The following is a 26,670-nucleotide window of genomic DNA, read 5'->3' on the forward strand; positions in this document are numbered from 1 at the left end:
GAATCGAGGACAAGTCAAAACTAATCTCCCCGTATGAGTTTCTTGGGAAGTATTTTTCTCTTCCAGACCCCTGCTGCTTGATGACTTCTGTAATATGAAAAAATCTAGCCAGAGACACAAAGCACAAAACTATAAAACATAAAAGACAATATTTAGAATAATGTGAAGGTTGAGACTGTAAATCTGTAATTGTGACAAATGGAAGACATTTGCATGTCATTTAATTTCAAGTGTTATATAAACTCATCCTTTAAACAAAAAAAACAAATCTAGAGATAGAGTATAGTAACCCTGTCTCTAAATTTAAAGTCCTATTTAAATTATGCCAGAGCAAATGTCTCAAATCAATGCATCAAAAATAAATCCCTGATATTACAAGTAGGTCCAGATCTACAATACTTGCAAGCAAATAATTAACACTCCATCCCTGTATTTTTTAAAGCATGCATGTTCTTCTTAATGTTCTTTTTGAAGTCATACATCTGAATTCAAGTTATCTCTATTATTCTTAACACAGGGAAGTGAATCAAGTTTTGAATGGTCTGATGGCAGTGCCTTTGACTATATCCCGTGGAAAGATAAAAAATCTGCTGGAAATTGTGTTGTCTTGGATCCAAAAGGAATTTGGAAACATGAAAAATGCAACTCTGTTAAGGATGGTGCTATTTGTTTTAAACCTACAAAATGTAAGACTTGATTTCAAATAACTGTATATTTACTAAAACATGACATTTATTTTATGCACGTGATTAAATACTCAAAGGAACTTTTTGTAGATTTTAAATAAGGTTTATTCACAAGTCCTATCAAAATACTTTTGATACTTTGTGAAGAGAAACAAATATGATATGCCCATTCAGGGAATTTGTTCTCAAAGACTTTCAATTGTTCTGTCACTAGATGAGTTTTACTCTAGAATTTGTGAATTTTAATTTCACTTAGCAATGTTTTTCAAAGGCTGAGATGCTCCTTTAAAAAAAAGGGTTCCACAGCATAGAAATTTGGGAAATACCTCTATGATATACCATACTGATGGCTCTGAAAGTTTCTATAGTAAGGAGTCTCTATAGTAAAGAACTGTTTTGTGTAACTAAACGTTTTCCAAACATATAGGATCCTTAAAATCTAAGGAAAGAGCCCCTTCCATCAGGGGCTGGACCTGGGGTCGTCCCTGGTGGGTGGAGTATGAATCTTGATGAAGAGCACAAGAACCTACAGCACAAGCTGCAGAGACCCTCTGGGCAGGCCACGAGATGGTGGCCATGTGGTTATCTGAAGCTTCTGGTTCTCACTGGTTCTCTCAGTGCTTACCATCTTTTCTGCTCTGAAGAATCCTCAAGAGAAGATTTAACAGTTGGAATTTCAACAGATTTAAGCAGAAGAAAATGTGAACACCTTATCTAGATATACAAGTGAATACAAGAAAAGGAGAATGATATAGAGAATGAGGAATAAAGACACAATCAAGAGCTGACATCTTAGTTGTTAGGTATAGAAAATAAATTTAATCTTTTAGAAAAACAGTTGAAACACAGGAGAAATATGATAAAGCATGTAGAAATGGAGAGGACATCTGTGTTAGGGAAACAGACTTTATAGGATAAAGGAGAATGACAACAGCTCAAACACAAATTCAGTGATGTACTGGGTTGAATGGTGTTCCCCAAAATGCATGTCCACCCAGAACCTCAGAATGTGACCTTATTTAGAAATAGTCTTTACAGAGGTAGTTAGTTACGATGAGGTCATACTGGATTAGAATGGACCCTAAATCCAATGACTGGTGTTCTTATAAGAGGAGAGACTCAGACACACAGGAAGAAGGCCATTTGATAACAGAGGCAGAGATTGCAGTGATGCAGCTACAAGCCAAGGATTGCCAGCAACCACGAGAAGCTAGGAGAGAGGCATGAAACAGATCCTTCCTCAGAGCCTCTAGAAAGAACCAACCCTGCTAACACCTTATTTTCAGACTTCTAGTCTCCAGAACTATGAGGGAATAAATTTCTGTCGTTTTAAGTCAACAAGTTTGTGCTAATTTATTATGGCAGCCCTGGGAAACGAATACAAGTGCAAACTTAAACTGGATCTTAAAAAGAAAATAACAAGTACTGGTGAGGATGTGGAGAAATTGGAACCCTTGTGCATTGCTGGTGGGACTATAAAATGGTGTGTAGCCACTGTAGAAAATGGTATGATGACTCCTCAAAAAATTTAACATAGAATTACTGTATGATCCAGCAATCCCACATCTGGGTATGTACCCAAAAGAAGTGAAAACAGGGACTTGAACAGATATTTGTAAAACTATGTTCATAGCAGCACTATTCACAATAGCCAAAAGGTAGAAGCAACTCAAGTGTCCATTGATAGATGAATGGATAAGCAAAATGTGCTGTGTACATCCTGTGGAATATTATTCAGCCTTAAAAAGAAAGGAAATTCTGACACATAATGCGACATGGATGAACCTTGAAGACATTAACATTATGCTTAGTGAAATAAGCCAGTCACAAAAGGACAAATACTGTATGATTCCACTTATATGAGGTACCTAGAGTTGCCAAATTCACAGGGACATAAAGTAGAATGGTGGTTGTGGGGAGGAGGGAGGAATGAGGAGTTATTATTTAATGGGAACAAAGTTTCAATTTTGCAAGATGAAAAAATTTTGGAGGTGGATGGTGGTGATGTTTGCACAATAACGTGAATGTACTTAATGCCACTGAACAGTACAGTTAAAAATAGTTATAGTGGTGGGGCTTCCCTGGTGGCACAGTGGTTGGGAGTCCGCCTGCCGATGCAGGGGACGCGAGTTCGTGCCCCGGTCCGGGAAGATCCCACGTGCCGCGGAGCGGCTGGGCCCGTGAGCCATGGCCACTGAGCCTGCGCATCCGGAGCCTGTGCTCCACAACGGGAGAGGCCACAACAGTGAGAGGCCCGTGTACCGCAAAAAAAAAAAAAAATAGTTATAGTGGTAAATTTTATGTTGCGTGTATTTTACCCTTTGAAAAAAGTTGAATCTTCTTGACAGGAATATAACAAACTTACCACAATGCAAGAGTTGGAAGCAAAACTTCATGAAGAACAGTAAGGAAAGAAAATGTAGGCAGTCTAAAACAGCCCAGTTGCAGCCTGGACTAGAAACAAACAGACTTTGAAGATAAGGCATTTCCATATGTTCCCAGTGTAAGAAGAATTTTTTTAAAGCCAGCCCATTCATAAAAGTCCCCTTGTCCTAGCCATGCACTGGTAGCCAATGTTCAACATGTTTTGCATCTAATGAAGCAACACACATTACTGCCTGTGCAATGAAGGAGTAGTCAGCTGTATATTTTTGGCAAAGAAACTATATTCACAATGTGGTAGAATCAAGAGCTTGCTAATACCGTCTTCCTCCTCCGGCAGCATTAATGAAGAATTGTCACAAGTCTTACAGGCTTTGCAGATGAATTTGCAGATGACCAAACGTCATCTGCAACTAGGAAACTTACCCAGGAGTAATCAATTGTCAAACTGAAGGAAGACTTAGAACTCAAACTAGTGGCATTGATGGGAAGTAAGGAGGCAGAAGCCAACCAAATAACTAGATTTCAAAAAAGAACAAGCCCAGGTGGAGAAACAGAGGATAGAGAAGCAGAAGGAGGAATGGAGAGCCATCCTGAAGTCTCCTGATGAAGAAAGAAAGGACAGCAGCCATTCTTCTGGAATCATAGGGATCATAAATAAAAAGAATTCTACCAAATTGTGACAAGGAGAAAAAAGCAGAAGAGGCCTTCATTGACTGAAGGATACGCAGACCATACATAATGCATACAGAACAATGGTTTGGGTTGAGATTACTGGCCATACGAGGTCAGATACTTGATTCAGATAATCTGTACCCCACCAACAGGATGCCAGCAATTTACTTTCCAGTTCTCATACTCTCTTCTGTTGGAATTAACAATGGTCTTAAGGGGCACAGGCTTCATTACACAGGCTTCTTGTGTTACACAGCACAATTAAAAATTAAAGAGTTTAAATGGAAACGAGGGGAATTGTTAAGAGCTGCGAAGCCACACTTACTTTTTTTTGTTTGAGACAGATTTTGCTGTGCTGATCTTTGTGCTTTGTAAACAAATTACCAAATTTTCACTTGTGGGTGTGATTTTTTTTATGGCAAGTTACAACTACGTTTTTATTATTACTATAAAAAGGAATCCAAAGAAATAAAGAATTTTAATTATTATTTCTAAGTTGTTACAGGTCTACCCAGGCTGTCTTTTCTTCTTCTCCTAGTCTGTCTTTCCAACTGTTTTTACTTTAGTCTAAATTCATCTTAGAGGGCTAAGTACTTTCCTCTGTATTCTCAGTTTTAAAAATGGTATTCCAAAAACTAACAAGAATGCAAGTGTGGGCTGCAGCTCTCTCCGATGTGTATTGAGTTGAATGCTTCTTACCCACAGGAACCACAGTGTCAACCACAGTGTCAGTGACATTTAATGAGATTTTAAAAGTCGGTCATTTTTTTCTGTGCATTTTCACAGTTATGTCTAACATTTTTACAGCTAAAGAGGTGTCCTCTCATACATACTCATCAAGATGTCCAGCAGTAAAAGGGAATGAGTCACAGTGGATTCAGTACAGGGACCACTGTTACACATCTGATCAGGCATTGCACAGTTTCTCAGAAGCCAGACGGTTTTGTTCAGAGCTTGGTAAGTTAAAATGTGTTGACTTTCTTTGACTTAATAATTTAATCACTGGAATTTTTCTTAGCGAAACCCTTTAAAACAAAGATTATATTTTTGAAAATATTTCTAAAGCGCTGACTAATTATAATAGCATTATTATGCAATTGCCAAGTGGTGGGGAAATGGTTAAGTATTTTATGATATATGAGCTCAATGTAATATTGAAATAGCCATTAAAAATGATCAGTGTCAGACCTAGGGACACATACAGACTGAAAGTGAGGGGATGGAAAAAGATATTCCATGCAAATGGAAATCAAAAGAAAGCTGAAGTAGCAATTCTCATATCAGACAAAATAGACTTTAAAATAAAGACTGTTACAAGAGACAAAGAAGGACACTATATAAGGATCAAAGGATTAATCCAAGAAGAAGATATAACAATTATAAATATTTATGCACCCAACATAGGAGCACCTCAATATATAAGGCAAATGCTAACAGCCATAAAAGGGGAAATCGACAATAACACAATAATAGTAGGGGACATTAACACCCCACTTTCACCAATGGACAGATCATCCAAAATGAAAATAAATAAGGAAACACAAGCTTTAAATGACACATTAAACAAGATGGACTTAATTGATATTTATAGGACATTCCATCCAAAAACAACAGAACACACTTTCTTCTCAAGTGCTCATGGAACATTCTCCAGGGTAGAGCATATCTTGGGTCACAAATCAAGCCTTGGTAAATTTAAGAAAATTGAAATCATATCAAGTATCTTTTCTGACCACAACGCTATGAGACTAGATATCAATTACAGGAAGAAACCTGTAAAAAATACAAACACATGGAGTGTAAACAATATGCTACTAAATAAACAGATCACTGAACAAATCAAAGAGGAAATCAAAAAAATACCTAGAAATAAATGACAATGAGAACACGACGACCCAAAACCTACAGGATGCAGCAAAAGCAGTTCAAAGAGGGAAGTTTATAGCAATACAGTCTTACCTCAAGAAGCAAGAAAAATCTCAAATAAACAACCTAACCTTACACCTAAAGCAATTAGAGAAAGAAGAACAAAAAAAACCCAAAGTTAGCAGAAGGAAAGAAATCACAAAGATCAGATCAGAAATAAAAAGAAATGAAGGAAACAATAGCAAAGATCAATAAAACTAAAAGCTGGTTCTTTGAGAAGATAAACAAAATTGATAAAGCATTAGCCAGACTCATCAAGAAAAAAGGGAGAAGACTCAAATCAACAGAATTAGAACTGAAAAAGGAGAAGTAACAACTGACACTGCAGAAATACAAAGGATCATGAGAGACTACTACAAGCAACTACATGCCAATAAAATGGACAACCTGGAAGAAATGGACAAATTCTTGGAAAAGCACAACCTTCCAAGACTGAACCAGGAAGAAATAGAAAATATAAACATACCAATCACAAGCACTGAAATTGAGACTGTGATTTAAAATCTTCCAACAAACAAAAGCCCAGGACTGGATGGCTTCCCAAACATTTAGAGAAGAGCTAACACCTATCCTTCTCAAACTCTTCCAAAATATAGCACATCACTAATCATTAGAGAAATGCAAATCAAAACTACAATGAGGTATCACCTCACACTGGTCAAAAAGTCTACAAACAATAAATGCTGGAGAGGGTGTGGAGTAAAGGGAACCCTGTTGCACTGTTGGTGGGAATGTATTTTGATACAGCCACTATGGAGAAGAGTATGGAGATTCCTTAAAAAACTAAAAAATAGAACTACCATATGACCCAGCAATCCCACTACTGGGCATATAACCTGAGAAAACCATAATTCAAAAAGAGTCATGTACCACAATGTTCATTACAGCACTATTTGTAATAGCCAGGACATGGAAGCAACCTAAGTCTCCATCGACAGATGAATGGATAAAGAAGATGTGGCATATATATACAATGGAATATTACTCAGCCATAAAAAGAAACGAAATTGAGTTATTTGTAGTGAGGTGGATGGACCTAGAGTCTGTCATACAGAGTGAAGTAAGTCAGAAAGAGAAAAGCAAATACCGTATGCTAACACACATACACGGAATCTAAAAAAAAAAATGGTCTGACGAACCTAGGGGCAGGACAGGAATAAAGACACAGACGTAGAGAATGGACTTGAGGACACCGGGAGGGGGAAGGGTAAGCTGAGACGAAGTGAGAGAGTAATATTGACATATATACACTACCAAGTGTAAAATAGATAGCTATTGGGAAGCAGCCGCATAGCACAGCGAGATCAGGTTGGTGCTTTGTGACCTCCTACAGGGGTCGGATAGGGAGGGTGGGAGGGAGACACAAGAGGGAGGGGATATGGGGATATACGTATGAATATAGCTGATTCACTTTGTTATACAGCAGAAACTAACACAACATTGAAAAGCAATTATGCTCCAATAAAGATGTTATAAAAAGAAAATGGGGACTTCCCTGGTGGCGCAGTGGTTGAGAGTCCGCCTGCCGATGCAGGGGACACGGGTTCATGCCCCTATCCCGGAAGATCCCACATGCCGCGGAGCGGCTGGGCCCGCGAGCCATGGCCGCGGAGCCTGTGTGTCCGGAGCCTGTGCTCCGCAACGGGAGAGGCCACAGCAGTGAGAGGCCCGCGTACAGCAAAAAAAAAAAAAAAAAATGATCAGGCTTCCCTGGTGGCGCAGTGGTTGAGAGTCTGCCTGCCGATGCAGGGGACACGGGTTCGTGCCCCAGTCCGGGAAGATGCCACATGCTGCGGAGCGGCTGGGCCCTTGAGCCATGGCCGCTGAACCTGTGCGTCCGGTGCCTGTGCTCCACAACGGGAGAGGCCACAACAGTGAGAGGCCCGTGTACCGCAAAAAAAAAAAAAAAAAAAAAAAAAAAAAAAAACAACAACAAAGAAAAAAAACAAAACAAAAACCTGCTAAGTAAACTATTATGTGAAAATACTGACAAATGAAACCATTTTAAATATAGCTAGATATGCTTAAATGAAAGGATTAATAAAGTTGGTTAAGCAGTAAATACAAAATTGTACATTTTTCATTACCTAGTCATTAATAAGTGAGCTTAGCCTGACCAGGGTAACAAAGTCTAAGAAGCATGGGTTGTTCATCCATTCTGCAAAAGGGGTGGCCCACACCTCTGAACACTATAAGGGACAGGACTTTTTGTCTTCAGATTTAACTAAAAGAGCAGCAATGATTGACTCCCTCCCATGAGAAACTTGGCAGGTAGTCAAACTGTGAAACGACTTCTAGGGAGACCACCTAGAGTATTTCAAGTACCTGCATCCTTGGGTCTCAATTTAGGCAGGCAGATGACATTTATCTTATGTATTTTACTAACTTGTGGAGACACTTTACTGATTTAAAAATCTCCTTGTTACTGCTTAGCTACATGATGGAAACTTTTGTGTGGGAACTGTTGTGTGTTATACATGTTACACGTGATGGGAACTATTTTGAGCTCTATATACATGTTCTGAAAGTCAGAAGCCTCTTGCTCCTAAAGGAGAAAAAAAGGTTTACTGTCATTGTAGTGTAGGGTTTAAGCACTCAAGCCTTGGAGACAGACAGGTCTGGGTTCAAATCCCAGCTTCCCTACTAACTAAGCTTAATGATATTGTGGAAGCTACATAATTGTTTCTCTTTCTCCTCTGAACAATGAGAATGAAAATAGTACTCACTTCACAGTTTGGGTAAAGTTTGGGTTGTTGTAGGAATGAATGAAATGGGATAATGTGTGCTAATTTATCACAGAGCTCTGCAAATGGAGAGCATTCGTAACTACTCTTATCATCAGAAAGATTGAGATTGACTTTCTATTTCTAAAGCTGTCTAGCTATGAAAGTCTGACAAACTTACTTAATCTTCTTGCCCCTCCATTTCCACATCTGTAAAATAGTGATAATACCTTTTCTACAGGATTACGTAGTATTAAACAAGGTACAGTACCTGCACACTGTGGTGATCTGTAGAGGAGAAAAGGCTTTCCTTTGCCCTTCTTTAAATATTTCACACCACAAAATAAATGCTTTAGTTCAAGTATGGATAAGCTTGTTTGGGTTGAAGACTATTTGATTCCATTTAGGATGGATTTCCAAGTCTAGTTATTATTTTGTTTCTATCCCTTACCTGATACTGGTGATAGCACTGTTACCTCTGTGGGTTTAGGGCAACCTATCAAACTTCAAGAATACTCACTCATTCAGTGCCATAGTATATTTAGGAACTTACAATGGATGACCAAGTACTCTTAAGTATGAAATCATATTAAAAGGAAGGCCAATGCTCTCTGACATCGCAAACCTATTTGCTTTTATTTTCATTTTAACAGAAGCAAAGTTAAAGCTGAGTTATTATACAGAGCTGGTTGTTGAGGAGAGAGTGTTGAAAATCTATAGGGGAGCACAGACTTCTACCATTACATACCCCATGCTTATGACTAGCTGTTCATACAGAAAGGTCTCACTGGTTAGGTAGTTCCAAGATCCAAAAATATTACCAGGTAAACATTTTGAGGAAATGCAAAATTTCTATATACAAAGTTTCAATCTAGAACATTACTAACTTTTTTAGAAGCTATTAATGTTATATTTTTAAAAATCTGAAATATCAGATTTTAAGAACATTCTGTGTCAAGTTTGAATATCTTCGTGATCTTGATCATGATAGTTTTTTTCAAATGGCTGGTTGAGAATAAACCACTTCCCTAGTTTGCATAAAGCTAATTGGTTTGGGGTTTGTTTTCCTTCAACAGATCATTCTGCAACTATCGTTACCATAAAGGATGAAGATGAGAATAAATTTGTGAGCAGACTGATGAGGGAAAATAATAACATTACCATGAGAGTTTGGCTTGGATTATCTCAACTTTCTGCCGGTAAATGACATATCTGTATGTACAGTGTGCAAAGAGAGTTCTAACTTGTCCTAAATACCAAGTCGGCCTCACTAAAGAATATCAAGTGGTGGCTAATTCGAATGCTTCTTAGTGATGAATAAACTAGGTCTGCTGTTTTAGAGGCTCATAAATTCCTAATGAATAAACAGGTGACTTATTAGTAATGATGGAAATACTAATGAAATAGAAAATCAGGTTAAATCAACTGGAATTGTTTTAGAGGCTTAAGATACTTGGGTCAACAGAATTTGTTTTTCTCCTGTGGCAATATCTGTGTCCCTCGTGTCCCCCACCAGGAACCCTTAGATTTCTAGTGTCTATCACACGGTGTTTTTGTAGCTTTTAACTGTTATTCAGAAAGTTCTCTTCCTGTTGTTCCCTTCCCTCTTGGAACATTTTTTACCATAGAGCTAAATTAAGTCTTAATGGTGATTTTTTTTCATACTAGCTTAGTAAAATTGCAGAAATTTGGTTCAAAAAGGTTTGTGGAAGAGTTTTTCAACAAGGCGTAATAGATAGAGGGTTTCAGTGTACTTGGAATTGATAAAGAATGAAGAGTACAAATTTGATAAAAGAATAGGAAGTCTGCTTCACATTTTATGCAAATTTGAATTCCAAATAATGTGAATTCCAAAATATTAAGTATGTGTCAAAAAGTCAGTGAATTCAAAGTTGGCCATCTAAATGAATTATAAATTGTGTTTATACTATCACCACAAGGTGGTGCAACCTCAGCTGGAAAGCAAAAACGGAGTCATGGTGAGAAGGCCTTCTTGGACCCCGCTGGACCTTTCCTTGCCCACCGGGAATGATTATTAATGGGGGAGGGGGGCGGAGAGCAAGAGAAAAGGGATACAGGTCTTTAGAAGCCTATCCGTCACAGAATAAATGTACAGGCATTCTGCACTTTAATCAAAGCACCATATTCTGCATCAGTGCTGTCTAATAGAACTTTCTGCAAAGATGAAATTGTTCTATATCTACTCTGTCCAATGTAATAATCACTAGCCATATATGGCTATTGAACACTTGAAATGTGGCAAGTGCAGGTGATGGACTTATTTTAATTTTTTCACTTTCAATAAATTTCATTTTAAAATAGTGGCACAGCACAGTTCTAAGGAAATAAATTATATGAGCCATGCACCTTTTAACCTTAGTAATTTAGTTGCAATAAACATAGTTATACTTAATTTCTTTCTTTAGATCAGTCCTGGAATTGGTTAGATGGATCAAAAGTGACATTTGTCAAATGGGCAAATAAATTTAAGAGTGGCAGTGGACAATGTAGCATTTTGTTAGCTTCAAATGAAACTTGGATAAAAGTTGAATGTTCACGTGGCTATGGAAGAGTTGTCTGCACAGTTCCCTTGGGTAAGTATGTAACCTGTCCTTAAGGAACACTTTGCAGAATAGGTCAGGAAATAAATGTACAATTCAATAATGTGCAAAGTTTTGTACTTTGTGTTAAAGTACTTAGTCCTTAGATTATATCCAAACAATCTTGATTAACTCATAGATTCTTTCCCTCAGAAAAATAGATTACAAATGACAGTAAATGCATAAGATGTCTAGGGCTCCCAGAGGAAAGTGCTAAACTGTCCAAACTTTGTATATTCTTTCCTAAGAAAAATGGAAGCTGCCAGAGTATTAGGGGGGTCATTTCTTTGAAAATGTTAAGATGTATTTTATTCCATAGTTCAAACATGTAAAAACTCAAAGGTCTAATTCTGCAGTTAGTTTCCTTTCTCCTCATTCCCATAAAACTCATAATTAACAACAATGCAAAACTATTTAATTACTTTAAATATCCTGAGTATCTATAGGAAATCATAATTTGAACTTCCATTTCATCATAACTGATACATAAAATAACCACAAAAATCTTATCTTAATAAGCTCTAAAATTTTCACATCAACATTTTTAAGATTAGCATAAAATGTTCAGTTTGGTGTACAAATATTAAAAATAAAACCCTAATTCTAGGTGACCAGTATCTATATATTTATGCATTGATTCAGCAAATATTTAGATTATCTGTTTTATGTGTGGAGCTATACCCATGTACAAGACAGATAAGATTCCTTTTCTCACAGAGCTTACAATCTAATGGAGGAAGACAGATAATAAGTAACCAAGCAGGTCTATTTTTATAAGAGAGGAAAATATCAAATAGTTATAAACTCTATATAATGGAGACTAGGGGATTGACTACTCTAGATCAGGTTATCAGAGAAGACATCTTAGAGAAGGAGATATTGAAGCTGAGATCGGAAAGGCCTTGGGGACCAGGGTAGGAGTCATAGCAGGCAGAGGTGCCAGCTGGAGCAGAGAGCCTAAGACAGAACAACTTGCTGTGGGCTCAGGGAAGAGCTGCAAAGTAGACAGGTGCCAGACACTTAGGGCTTTGGAATCCCGAGTCAAGAGTTCAGGTTGCATTCTGAGTGGAATGCAGAGTGACTAAAAGATTTGGGGGGGAAAAAAAAAGATTTGTGGGGGAGCAGGGTTAGAGTAGTATAAACCAAGAATTCTGTTTTGGCATTTTGAACTATCCATGTGGAGATGAGCTATCCACATGGCATGTGCAGTGTGTGCCTTTGGACATATGAGAGAGAAGGGAGGTCAGCATAGAGATGGTATTAAAGCCATGGGAAAAAATGAGTGCATCTCGACAGCATGTAGACAGGAGCCTGGGACAGTGTTTGAAATTGAATAGCAAGGAACTAAATGAGGTCATCCTAAAGGCTTAAATTCCTCTAAAGCAAATAATACTTTATTTGGCACTAGGTAAGTCAAACACAAACATTTACAACTTTTAGCAATTTGCTATCAGAGTAAGGTAATATACTGGGGATGATGGTCTCAGGGATGATAGGAAGGGAAGTGAGAATAATGATAGCCCTTTAATTTCTTTGGAAGAAAATTGCTATAGCAATGAAGAGGATTTGAATGAAAAGAGTTAAATTGGAAAAGAAAACACTTAAGTGTCTGATGATGAATTGTGTTCACAATCAGGTACTTACTGTATCTAATTTGTACAGTATTTACATATGTGACATAGAGCCTAATGTATAAAATCAATAATAACCACTTTTATATTCTCTCCTCCACTGTCAAACCTTTCCCTGTTCTAGGCCCTGATTACAGAGGAATGGGTATCACATTTGCTGTGCTCAGTTTCTTAGCTCTCATCAGTGGATTGGTCTGGTTGCTTTTCCAAAGGAACCGTTTGCACTGGGTGGGCTTCTCTTCAGTTCGGTATCAACAAGGAGCCAATGAAGATGAAATTATGCTTCCTTCTTTCCATGACTAAACTCTTCTAAAGGTTTGCTAATTTGCACTGATGGTTTAGGAAAAATGAGCCATTTAAAATTTTCCCAGTGTCAGTATTTACTCTGTTTCAACATAGAAGTCTTAAGTACTTTTTCTTTTTTTGTTTAATTGCTATCCTGGTATCTACAATTACACAATTACCCACAAATGCCATGTTTATAACTCTACTTAATAGAATGAAAAGGAACCAAAGCTGGAACTAAAGTCCAAATTGTTCATAAGGTAATAAGTTTAATGTGCATTTTTCTCTGTAAGAATGTGGTTGGTAATAAGGATATGTATATTTTAATGGCATTTTAACACAACATCTTAGGAAATCAAAACTGGCATATTACTAGGTCACAGATCTACCTTTTAAGAACATCCGAGCCAAATGCAAAATTAGTACCTCAAGGTAAAAACACAACTGTAAATAATGTCAACATTGTTTTAAAATAGTCATTTGTAGTATTTGGGGGAAATTATTGAACAATGAAACATGTAAACAGCAAAATGGTGCCTCTTGGCAAGAGTTTCTTATACTATTCCAAAGATATTTCACACCAAAATTATTTAAATGCAAATGTTTTGTTCTGTTCATAGTTTTGGGTTTTTTTTTTTTTTTTTTTTTTTTTTTGCCGTATGCAGGCCTCTCACTGTTGTGGCCTCTCCCGTTGCGGAGCAGAGGCTCCAGACGCGCAGGCCCAGCGGCCATGGCTCACGGGCCCAGTCGCTCCGCGGCATGTGGGATCTTCCCAGACCAGGGCATGAACCCGTGTCCCCTGCATCGGCAGGTGGACTCTCAACCAGTGCGCCACTAGGGAAGCTCCATAGTTTTTTTTTTTAAAAAAGACTTTTAAAAAAGATTTAGTACTTAACATTTTTCTGAAATGTGTTTTTTTGTTTTATGTACAACATATAACTGTTTTCTTTTTAAAGGGAATCAACTAAGGATAAGATTTTTTGAAAATTTCACAATTAATATACTTACATAGTATAGCAACTTCTGACTAAGAAATTTTTATGACTTTGTTGCCTTTTTACATAAGCTAAAGAGAAAAGAGGCCTGTGAAGGTAACTGTGTATCTCACATTTGTTAAAATGAAAAATTTACCATGAAACTCTAAACCTTGTGATTACTACTAAAATATTTAAAATTAGGAATGGTTTAGGAAACAGTCTTGTGGTTATCGTTTTGAATTTTACCACCTAGAATATATTCTCAATAATAGCTTCTACTGCATATGGTGAATGTTTTATTCAGTGTTTAACTTATACTTGTACTTTTGAATATTTTTGTATAAAATCCACAGATTTATTTTAAAATTTAGAGTGTTTATACTATGATAACATTGTAAATAAATTTCTAAGACAACTTTAGTACAGTCTAAAACTCTATAGTACAGTTGTCCTGAACTATTTTTTACTGAATTTGTTAAACTAATTCTCTTGCTCTATGATCTGTACAATTTTAGTTGTTAAAACTTCCTTCAAAGAACTAAACAAACTGGATGCAAAAAGTACAGGTATATGTAGTAGTGATGACATAATAAAGTCGTTTCATTTTTTAAGTAAAAGTGTTGTTGATCCTTGTTGGGGAAAAGAAATCTCTAGATTGGGCTTTATTATCTTAGGCATATAGCAGGACAAGAAATAAAGTGTCCAGCTATTGTAAAGCAAGGCATCCTTAAGATTTTGTGTGCATTTTTAAAAGAATAAACGAAATCATCCCTACATCTCTGAATGTTTGATCTTAGGCTCTTTTTTTGATTCCTCTGACTCAGCGTTTCTTTAAACTACTGGATCAGCAGGGATTCCACCTATCATCCACTTGCTTCTCATTCTGTGTGTTCCCTTCAGGAGATCCCGTATACCACCTCCCACCCGACGACATTCATCAACCACTTCTAAGTCAGTAGTTCAAATATCTAGTTTATGTTTCTAACTCCCACTGAACAATCTCCATGAAAGTCCTTCTCAACATGATCAGAACTGCCTGTATTGTGTTCCCTTCCTCATTTCCCCTGTTCCAAATGTCTCAGAAGAACTGAAGACAACTTTTTCCAATCTTCCTAACTAATCCAACACCCACATGTGATCTGACAAAATTGATATTTCAAAACCAGGCACCTAAAAAAGCAGGCAAATACACCCAATGATCAGGTATAGGGGACAAATTTAGAAGTGCTACCAATGACTGTCCTCTCACAGCATGTTCCCTTCCCTGATCCCAGGGCAAGATGTTTCATTATCTGGGAGATCTCCTCTGCAAATGGCTGCTGTAGTGTTGGCAACCCCCAGTCCTGACCCCACTGCTGAGTTGAATCTAGGGAAAGCCAGAGATTCAGGTTCCTTTCTCTTAGGTTCATTTAATCCTAAAACCCTCTTGGAGAAACAGAGACCTAATTGTTAGGTCTTTGCTCAACAACTTTTTATCTAAAAAGACAAATTTTAACTATATGTATCAAAGACTTTTTTTTTAATTAGACCTCATGATCTGTACAAAGTTAACTCTGATTTCCTGTATATTCTACATTCAAACATTCTCACAATATTACATCTCAACAAATTTAGTATACACCTATTTCTCTTTTTTCCCAAGCTAACTTAATCACAAGCAGAATTTGAGACATTTTTTCTATTCTCCTAAACAGTTCTTCTTCTTATATTCTCCTTGAATTAATATGAAGACAGTATACCCCTTGTTTCCCAAGCTAGAAACTCAGAAGTCATCCTTAAATTCTTTCTTTCTCATCTCTCTAATCCAACAATTCTGTCAGTTTTTTCCCACACTTCTCATGAACTGGTTATCTCCATTGCCAGCTGTCTTAATTCAGACCTCTATCCTTTTTTGCTTCCTGGATTATCTGCATGAGGCTCTTCACTGGTCTTCCTCATCAGCCTTTCCTCTTCATCCCATTTTTCCCGCTCCTGGGCCTAGGGGACCTGAAATTCACAGAGGAGGACTCCCCCTCTGTTTTGGTCTAAAGTTATCTAGGCCTAACTTATCTCACAACAAGGGAGCTCAGCAGTGCCCAGCCCAGGACCCTCCCCAGGGACCTTATGTGGGTTGATGTCAGTCCTGAGAAGTCCTAAGAGGGTATCTGGTTCCCTGGCCAAATACCCTCTTAATACAATGTAAGGTCAAGTCAATATTGCTCCAATTGCTAAACAACAAAGAGCCAAAGTCAGATAAAACTGGAATCCAGGAATCAGGAAAACATTGGTGATTTTAACCAATGGAAATGCAGGAGATCACCAGAATCCAGATGGGAGTGAGCTGAAAAATGAAAGGGAAATTAGGAAATAGAGAACATGAAATCTTGAGAAGTATGTAGAGATGGGCCATAGCTAGAGAGAGAAGGAGAGTTGAAGAAGATTTTTTCCCAAAGGAGAGCAGAAAGAGATTCACAGGTTGAGAAGCATAGAGGAAAGAAAACAAAACACACCAAAAACTAAAAACGATGGACAGAGAGAAGTTGATGATGCCAGGGAGAGATGGGGAGTCATTAATGGAAGAAAATCTTGGAGAAGATGGGATGAGAGGGGCAGTTCTAAACCCACATAAAGAGGAACTAGGTTTGGATGGGATGGGAGGAAGCATGCATTCCTCTCTGAGGACAAAAGAGAAAGACCTGTGTGAAAGGGAAGGGGAGAGCAGATAAGTATTTGAAGACGTTTGTCTACACCTGATGGCCCCTATTTTCCTATTGAGTAGAAGGTGAGGTTTTCTGCCGAGAAAGACAAGTATCAAATGGGGTTTCAGCGTGAAGAGCATAATAAAAAAAATTGAAATATTCTGTGTGGGGAATGAGAGAGGAGAATGAGCAAGACAAAATAAAAAGATTGCAGAAGAGGCTTACTGGGCCCAGATGAAATTAAAAGCCATATATTAGTAGAGGCAAGCATCAAGAGAATTAATAGATTTCCTCTACTTGCCCTCAGCTACTTCACTAAAACTGAGGGAAAGGAGACTAAGAAGAAGAGAGACCCCATCCTCAAAAAATTAAAAATAGAACTACCATGTGATCCAACAATCCCACTTCTGGGTGTATATCCAAAGGAAATGGAAACAGGATCTTGAAGAGATAACTGCACTCCCATGTTCATTGCAGCATTATTCACAATAGCCAAGGTATGGTAACAACCTAAGTATCCATCAATGGATGAATGGATAAAGAAGATGTGATACACACACACACACACACACACACACACACACACGAATATTATTTAGCCATGAGAAAGAAAGAAATTCTGCCATTTTCAACAATATTGGTGAATCTGGAGGGCATTATACTAAGTGAAGTAAGTCAGACAAAGAATGACAAATATGTATGATATCACTCATATGTGGAATCTAAAAGAACCAAACTCATAGAGAGTAGAATGGTGGTTACCAGGGGTGGGAGTAGGGGAAAAGGGGGGATGTGGTTTAAGGGTACAAACTTCCAGTTATAAGATGAATAAGTTCTGAGGAATATACAGCATGGTGATTATAGTTAACAATACTGTGTAATATAGTTAAAAGTTGCTTTGAGAGTAAATATTAAATGTTCTCACCACAAAAAAGAAATGGTAATTATGTGACAAGATGGAACGCTATGGTGGTCATCCTTTTGCAATATACATCAAATCAACACACTGTGCACCTTAAATTTACAAAAGGTTATATGTCAATTATATTTCAAAATATTTCAATAAAGCTGGAAGTTTTAAATTTTTTTTTTAATTTTGAAAAAGGGAAAAAAGGAAGAGACCCCAGGAGTCAGAGTTGGCCAGGTGGATGCAACAGAGAAACAAGGGAGGGTATGGTATCCAGGCTCGATGAAGAAGGGAGAAATAAAAGGCCAGGAAAAATGAAGTCAAGGGATTGGAGTCTGGAATGAGGTCAAAGAGAAGTGAAAGAGAAGGAAAAATAAAAGGTATGAGGCATAACTGGAAAGTAGAACATCATAGTGAGAGATTTTGATAAAATAGTGTATTATTCCATGCAGACATGGTTAAGTAGTCTGTTTTGTCATATTAGCATAAAAAATGAGGAAGTATGCATCAGAGTTAACAGTGGGGAAAATATGTCTTCCCTTAGTTCAAATGACTTAAAAATAAAAGACTGCTGAAATGGGTTATTTGCCTAAATGATGTTGATTCATTAAGGTTCTACTTCTATGGTAAATCTAACCATTATATGACAATTAGTTTTCACACAGATTAATCCACATTGATACAATATGCTTTGGTGCCCGAGGTGGGGGGTGGAGATGACTTTTCCAAATACATGACTGCATAGAGCTGTTCATTTTACTTGTGTAGTTAGCAGGACAGAAGTGTCCAGAATCAGGATGTTTTTGTATTTAATAAACATTGTGTACATTTGGAAGGATTTGCTTTGGATTTGAGTTTAGTATATAAACCCATTATTGACAGTCTGAGAGGAATGATGGACATGAATAAGTTGAGCAAGACATTGATACTTTGGCAAGAGAGACTGAACCTGGAGAGGGTGGGAGAGTCCAGCAGAAGACCTGGGCTCTGGTTCATTTTTTGGCATTCACTGTGTGCCTGTGGCTAAGTCATGTCCCTTCTTTGGACCTCAGTTTCCTTATCAGTAAATGAAGATGGCCCCTACCACCTCTAACATTCTGTGACTCTCCTTATAGACCCCTTTGGTCAGATAGATTTCCTTGGTGCAATCACTCCATTTCCGACTGGACTATTAGAGGAATGGAAAGGGTTAGAAAGGATTGGAAAAGGTTAGACTTGATCTTTTAGAATAAACTTTAATTTTTGAGCAGTCTTAGGTTAAAAAATGAGCAGAAAGTACAGAGAGTTCCCATATACCTCCTTATCTCTCCCCACGTTTCCCTATTATTAGCATCTTGCATTAGTGTGGGACATTTGGTAAAACTGATGATCCAGTATGGATACATTATTATTAACTAAAGTCCATCGTTTACATTAGGATTCATCTTTATGTTGTATATTCTATGGGTTTTGACAAATGTATAATGATATGTGTCTACCATTATAGTATCTTACAGAACAGCTTCACTGCCCTAAAAGTTCTCTGTGCTCCACCTCTTCATGCCTCCCTTCCCACCTCCCCCAACCCTTGGCAACCACTGATCTTTTACTGATACCACAGTTTTGCCTTTTCCAAAATATAAAGTTAAAATTACAGGGTATATGGACTTTCAGATTGTCTTCTTTCACTTAGCAATATGCATTTAAGGTTCCTCCATGTCTTTTCATGGACTGATAGTGCATTTCTTTTTAGTGCTGAATAATATTTCATTGTCTGGATGTACCACAGTTTATTTATCCATTCACCTATTGAAGGATATCTAGGTTGCTTCCCGGTTTTGGCAATTATGAATAAAGCCACTGTAAATATCTACATATAAATTTTTGTGATAGGGACTTCCCTGGTGGTCCAGTGGGTAATCCAATACAGGGGGCCTGGGTTCAATCCCTGATCAGGGAACTAGGTCCCACGTGCAGGTCGAAACTAAGAGTCCTCATACCGCAGCTAAGAAGTCTGCATGCTGCAACTAAAGATCCCACATGCTGCAACTAAGATCCGCATGCCACAACTAAGACCTGGCACAGCCATAAACAAATAAATAAATAAATAATTTTTAAAAAATTTTAAATAAAATATTAAAATTTAAAAATAAATAAAATATTTTTTAAAATTTGTGAATATGTAAGGTTTCAGCTTGTTTGGATAAATACCAAGGAGCATGATCACTGAATCATATGGTAAGAGTATATTTAGTTTGCAAGAAGCTGCAAAGTGTCTTCCAAAGTGGCTGTACCATTTTGCATTCTCACCAGCAATGAATGAGAGTTCGTTTTGCTCTCCATCTTCATCAGCATTTGGTATTGTCAGTGTTTTGGATTTTAAAAGCCATTCTAATAGGTGTGTAGTGGTATCTTGTTTTAATTTGCAATTCCCTAGTGACATGTGACGTTGTATGTTTTCATATGCTTTTTGCCATCTGTGTATCTTCTCTGTCAAAGTGTCTGTTCAGCTCATTTGTACATTTTAAAATGGAGTTGTTTGTGTTTGTAGAGTTTAGACTTGATTTTAAAACACTCTTTTGGTAATGACATGAGACAATGTCAGGGTTTAAACAAGCAGCCTGCCTGGCCTTGATTGTCTGGTTCCAGAGACACTCACTAGTGGAGTTACAGTTGGATAGTTTATACATATAATAACAAGTATGGGTGGTTTCCTTTTTTTTTTTTTCTTAAACGACAGAAATTTATTGTGTCACAGTTCTGGAGGCCAGAAGTTCAACATCAAGGTATCCATCAGAGTTGGTTCCTTCCAAGGGCCGTACAAGCGTAGTTTAAAGACCCTTAATCCAGGAGCTGCTGACAGAGAAGAGCTGTCTGAGGGCCACAGTCCACTGAGAGAAGAGCCTTTGAAAAGGTTTCTGACCATTAGGTCCAAAAGACAAACACCACTTTAACCAAGGGATCAAAGTTAACATCACCAGTGATGAGACAGAATGACATGGTCCTCCTGGGCTGGGCATATGGCTTCTGTGGTACTCTTGCCAGAAAACAAACAAACAACAACAAAACAAAAACGTAACCTGAATCCTGTTCTTCTAATCTCCCTCAGGAAGAGACATCAGACAAACTGAAACTAAAGGACATTCTACATAGCGACTGGCCAGTACTCTTTAAACTTGTGTCCAGATCGATGGTGAAAGATAAGCAATGACACAGGAACTGTCCCACATTAAAGAGACTGAGGAGACGTCACATCTCAACAGTGTATGACCCTGGCTTGGATTTTAGAACAGAAAAAGAACATCAGAGGGACAATTGGTGAAATGTGATAACGGCTGTAGATTAGTCCACAGTATTACACCCGTGTTAATATGCTGGCTTTGACTCATTGTACTGGAGTTACATACGACGTTAATATTTAGAAAAGCTGGCTGAAGGGTTACGGAAATTCCTTGTACTACTTTGGCAACATTTTTGAGAGGCTGAATTTATTTCAGTTCAGATGACAAGTGTTAAAAATCACGGAGAGCCGGAGCGCCGGCCGGAAGGCAGCGCGGGCGGGCACTCGGGCGGGTTAGGGGCCGCGGGTGGGAGGGGTCGGGCGGCGGCTCCGCACTTCCGAGCAGCGCGCGCGCCGGGCCCGCAGCACAGTCATGCCCCGCGCCGCGCCGCCCGCTCTCCTGCTGCCGTTGCTGGGCCTCGCAGTCGCCGCCGCCGCCGCCGCGGGTAAGCTGGCCTCTTGCCGCGCCCCCTCCTCGGCCTGGGAGCCCGGGCCCGGAGCGACCGCCTTCCCGCCGCCCGGCGGAGACCCTCCACCCACTCCGCGGCCGAGGGCTGCAACTCGACGGACATGTCGCGCTCCCCTGTACGCCCACCCCGCGCGCCCCCGTGCGCCCTGGCGTCTGGTCACCCCCCGCCTCCTCCGCGTTCGGTGGGTTCCGAAAGAGCGCCGCCGGGGAGGGGGTCGCCGGGGACCCGAGAGCGCCCTTCGTCTCCTGCCGCGTCCACGTCCTCGGCGCGGACCCCACTCGCGAGCTGGGGTCCCAAACGGCGCTAATTGACAGGAGAGCGGAGGGACTTCGAGCCCCAGGACGAACATAGTTTCAGGGCCATTTGGGGCTGAAAGGAGAAGTGGGGAAGTTGGCTGCGGAGATGCCCTCAGCTCGTGAGCGGCGGAGACGGGGGGTGGGAGGAAGCTGGCCCTCTTTTGCTCTCGGCGTTGTTTGACCAATTGGTTGGTGTTCAAGTTGTCGAAACAGGAAAACAGTTCAGCCAAATAACCCTGAATGGAGAATGGAAGTGGGACGAGAACAGGCGAGGCCTGAACTCCACTTAAGTCGTGTGATTTAAAAATCTTTAAGTCCAGTCTGCTGTTGTGCAAGTGACATCTGAAAAATTACTCTTGATTAGTCAGTCATTTCCAAAATGAATCGTGAGGAAAATGGACAATTCTCCTGAATGTTTTGTGTTTTTTTAAACAAGTTTCTCTTGCAAACATGTCAAAAATGATGGGGGAAACTCTGGGGAAGGACTTCCATCCAAAATCACTATTGATTGAACAATTCCAGGAATTAAGGAGCAAAATAAACAAGAACTAAGTGAGTACTTGCGTGGCTTTGAATAAAATGATTATGCAAGAGTTTGGCTCCCCCCCCCCACGTGAATTTCACTGCCATTTTCTAAATTCCTTCTAGAAGCCTGCTGACAGACGGGAATATATTAGAGGATCTCAGTATTGGAGGCCGCAGTAGAGTAAGCAGCTCAGAAGTTGCTTTTTTTTTTTTTTTTTACAAACTCAAAGCTCCTATCCTGACACCTTTTGTCGACCAGCATTTATGACCAGTTATGCCATCTGCTGCCTATGGAGGAGCAGAAACAAGAGTTTCACACTGTTGAGACTGAGCACATCCGTTTTGTCCAAAACAAGGCTGGACTAGAGATTCTGTGAATCCGTCCTTATGCACGCCCTCCGTATGTTTGCCAGTAACATCTAAACGCCCATTTAAGCCACCCTCTGGGTTGCTGCGCCTTCATATGTCAGGCTCAGTAAAACAAATACTTTTCTTGTCAGATTTTTTTTTTAAAGTCCGTTTCTAGATTGTGTGGTATCTCTCTTTTTAAGAGAAGCTGTTTGGGTCAGCAGTGGAAGACAGGCTGTTACCCACCTGGGCTCTTGGGCGCCTTAATAGAAATTGACGAGGCCAGATGAGGAATTCAGGCGAGGCTTTATTAGGGACTAGTGCTGCAGCGTGAGGGAGCGAGAACAAGTAACAAGTGCCCTTGCTTGCTCCCTAAGTGGGGACGAGCCGATCCCCTAAGTGGGGTTGAGGGTAGGAGCTGACATGGGTGGCTGGAGAGGTTGCTTAGGTGGGCTGCCCACCCCCTTGGTGTGCTGTGTGCAGGGATCATGCGCAGTACCCTGCCGCATTTGCTCCTGGCAGCTCAGAAGTGGCAGTTGGGTTTTGATCTTTTTGTATCTTGTTGCTCATAATTTGCCCCAACTGTGCATGTGTGCAGTTATTTTTAGTCTCTTATAGTTTCTTTGCATTCTGTTGCTGGAGGAGACGCTTGTCCAGGTGCAAGCACTGCAGCAAAGGGTCCCAGGTCCCAGCCTGTCTCAAAACTATCTTTGGAAAGTTTTGTTCTTTTTCCTTTTATAAGTCCAGTATGGTTAAATAGACTTTTCAAGAGCTGAAGAAGTGCCTGTCGAATAAATGATTGCTATTAATTAATCAGCTTCTCTCAGGAGGTTTGAAGGATTAATTTGAAGGAGCGTGAGCTTTGGAGTTAGGTACAGACTCTGTGGCCTTGATCGAATTGCGCAAGTCATTGCACTTCAGTAAAATGGAGATAATACCCATAGGGCTGTAGTGAGCATTCAGTGAGAACTCCATGTCTAGCACCTATTCCAGGCATGGTGAATCTTGGTTTTCCCTTGTTCTCTTCATACGAAGTGAAGGGTAATTATTGCAACTAGAAAATTATGTCACGAGTGCCACTTTATATCTGTTGATGTGTATGGTTACTGAGCACATTCCCATACGTGTTGATAACACAGGGCTGAAAAACTATGTGTTTTATCATCGTACTTCACAAGTCTATCCAGACAAGATCAGGAATCACATTTGGCTTAGAACTAAGTAAAGAAAGAGCTTTTCAAGGTTCTCATGGAATTTGCTGAATGGCAAGGTCTTAACAGAAAAGCTCCTAGGGTGTTGCATAAAGTATAAATGTAATACTGAAATGGAAATTATTGTTATTGTTCTCTGTTATTTTGTAGTTTATTAGTGTAACTGATCTTGTGTTGTTCTTAGATAGTATCTTGAAAAATCACAATGAACAAAAAATACCTGAGTAAGGTTCCATGGCATCCCTTTTAAAAAGTTCTTCTGTAACAGCACTTTTTGTACATAGTGCATGATCGGTATCTGTTTCTTGGGTCAGCGGTTTCCCTTGGGCAGCGTGAATACAAGTGAACACAAGCATGTTAGAGGAAACCCCATTCTGTGGTCACTGCGTCGCTTCTCACTTTGATTTGCCAGAACCTCCAATACTCTGCCTCCTTCCCTGACACCACCTCTTACGGCCCTTCCTGCTATTCACTCTTTATCCACAATGACCTCTAGGGACTCAGCCACCTCCTGGCTCTTCTGCCCAGACCCCCCTCCCCTTCCCCAGTCCTTGGCATGGCTGCCCACCCCCATATCGTTCAGAGCTCTGTTCATATGCCACCTTCTCTATCACATCCCCGTGTTTTCTCTTCTTCAGAGCACTGAACTCTCTCGGAATGAATCTCGTTTCTTCACTGTCTTCTTGCTTTTCGCTCCCCTTACCAAGGGAGCTCCATAACAGCAGAAACTTTACTATCTTGTGGATTTTTTGTTTTGTTTTGTTTTGAAAAGTGTCTCTGTACTTTATTCTAATTTATAATGAAAGGACAAAAAAATTTAGATGAATGATTTAAGAAGTAGGGGGCGATAATGGGATTGCAGTTTCCTTCAAATTATTTTTACTTCTCATCTCATAATTGAATTTAAAGCATTAAGTCACCTTAATCTGTTGATGTGACTTTTTCTGGCCCTTGTGAACGGCACAGTGATGTTTCAGGGGAAATTATTTCAGATTGTAAATTTTGAAATGTTAGTAAGTGTTTATTTGCCTTCCAATGAAAAAGTGAAATAGTAATTAGGTATTATTTCAGGACTTCTTTCATTGTTGAGAAGCTTTTAGAAATGTGCTTACGTGTTGAAAATTAGTTTTGCAACAGGGTCGCTGTCCACAACTTTTTATTATACATATCAAGTATTTAAGATTATTTTAGATTTCGAGGACAAATCTTGAGATTGCATCTGTAAGAAAATGGACCAGTGTTGCCCAGTAAGAAAGGTGCAGAGAAACACTGGCACCCTCATTCTATGAATAAAAGTCATGACAGCTTTTCTGAGAAGGGACGTGAAGGGAGAAGATGGGGGTGGACATCTTGGAAGCTAGGTTGGGTAGCGTGGAGAGGGGACTGAGTGTCAGAGTGGCTGAATTTCCTTACAATTCAGGGATATCTTGCAGCCCAGGCCCTCCGGATTATCAGGGGCCTGAAACACCATGTCCTCCTCCATACTTAATAAAGGTAATAACCAGCGCCTCTTTCTTCCTCTTCCTCTGCCCTTGCGGAAGGTAAGTGACTGACTCATGTCTAATAGGAGAGGGGCAAAGGTCTTATTATTGACAAGGAAAAAAAAGTACAATCTTGCCACCTTTGTTAACATTCAGAACAAGTCTGTCCCAAGGATCACTTCCTCTTATGCTGTGCCTGGTTCTTTAAAAAAATTAATTACAAGGGAACAGAGATTTCCATTAGAGCTGACTGGTAATGCAAAACATTCTTGTGGCTCTGCCATTTTAGTCTTTTAGCACATGATAATTTTAAGCGGAGGATCTACTTAGAAACTTTTGGACTTAAGTACAAGCTTTTAAAATTTTCATCAGGCTCCTAAATTTCTGTACATATTAAATCCATAGAATTATAAAATCATACAATCCATGAAGAGTCATTTAGGTGTGTTATTAATAACAACCTATCTTTCAGCAGCTGTGAAGAAGCAAGAGTAATAGAAAAGCACTTTGGAGAGAGCCTTGTGGGCAGGATTTTTTTTTTTTTTTGACCCAAGGATGTTTCTTTAAATATATTTTCTAGAAAACATTACAGAACCCGTAATTGAAAACTTATGGCAGTATTTTGGGGAGACAGGTTTTTCATTGTAACAGGATTATAGCAAAGGTACTTAGCATTGAAAAAGACTTAGTTTAGCCTTTCTACTCATGAAGTGCGTGAACCTCAGTAAGTTCCCTCACAAGAGGTATCAGCCTCTGTTGGAACACTCTTCTCCCAAAGTAAAAATGTATGTCTTGAGTAGTGCTTAAAGCTTGTTTCTGGGGCAGACACTCTGACTGGTAGCATGAGAAGAAGGGTTCAGTGCTACATTAACTGGAGTTCATTGCTAATGCGAAAATGAGCCTAAGGAAAAAACAGTTGAAAGTTGTAAGGATATGAAGTTAACAGTTTGTTTTCTGCTTTTCTGCCTATAGCTTTTTGTTTTTATTTTTGGGTTTGGGGGCGTTTTCTTGTCTTATCACATATTGCTTATTGAATTATTCTACAAGGGGCTTCGTCAGTTATCATAATCATCACAATCATTCCCATCTCAGAGGCCTGTGTGACCTAGATAAGTACTTGGCTCTTTTCCTTCAGCTCCTTCAGATCTCTTTTTGTATATGTCACCTTTAGAATGACGTCTTCCTTGGACACCTTTCTACAACTTCAACCCCAGCCCCCACCCTACAGTCAGGACCTGGCATCTCTTATCTGTGGTTGCTAGCCTCCAAGATGGCCCCAAAGATTCTTGCCTCCTGGGATTCATACTCTTCATTGAATAGGGCTGACCTGTATCCTGTATAACCAACAGGACACTGTGGAAATAATGGAGAGTGGCTCCCAAGGCTGGATTGTAAAAGACATTGCACTTCTACCTTGTTCTCATTTGAATCACTTGCTCTTAGGGAAGCCACCTGCCATGTCATAAGGACCCTTGAGCAGCCATGTGGAGAAGTCTACATGGTGAGGAACTGAGACCTCCTACCCACAGCCAGCTCCTACTCACTTGGTGGCTGATTCTCCAGCCCCAGTTCACTTTTCAGATAGATGCAACCCTGACTGAAACTTTATG

The 26,670-nt window shown here is 39.3% G+C and overlaps 1 protein-coding gene across 4 annotated transcripts in view; it reads left to right on the plus strand.

Annotated features, from left to right (window-relative positions):
- Positions 1 to 26,670, plus strand: part of LOC308622115 (CD302 antigen) — a 129,609-nt gene that overhangs the window by 79,239 nt on the left and 23,700 nt on the right. For 2 of the 4 annotated variants that reach the window (XM_081243248.1, XM_081243249.1), the window contains exon 1: positions 21,025 to 21,175. In XM_081243248.1, the coding sequence (XP_081099374.1) occupies positions 21,103 to 21,175 (73 nt within the window). In that variant the 5' untranslated portion in view covers positions 21,025 to 21,102. Of the gene's footprint in view, positions 1 to 517; positions 687 to 4,550; positions 4,701 to 9,468; positions 9,592 to 10,818; positions 10,987 to 12,747; positions 14,670 to 21,024; positions 21,176 to 26,670 lie in introns of those variants that run through there. The other 2 variants (XM_081243247.1, XM_081243250.1) reach the window with 2 other exon arrangements.

This window comes from Mesoplodon bidens, assembly GCF_964165515.1.
Source record: "Mesoplodon bidens genome assembly, chromosome: 8".
NCBI classification, from domain to species: domain Eukaryota; kingdom Metazoa; phylum Chordata; class Mammalia; order Artiodactyla; family Ziphiidae; genus Mesoplodon; species Mesoplodon bidens.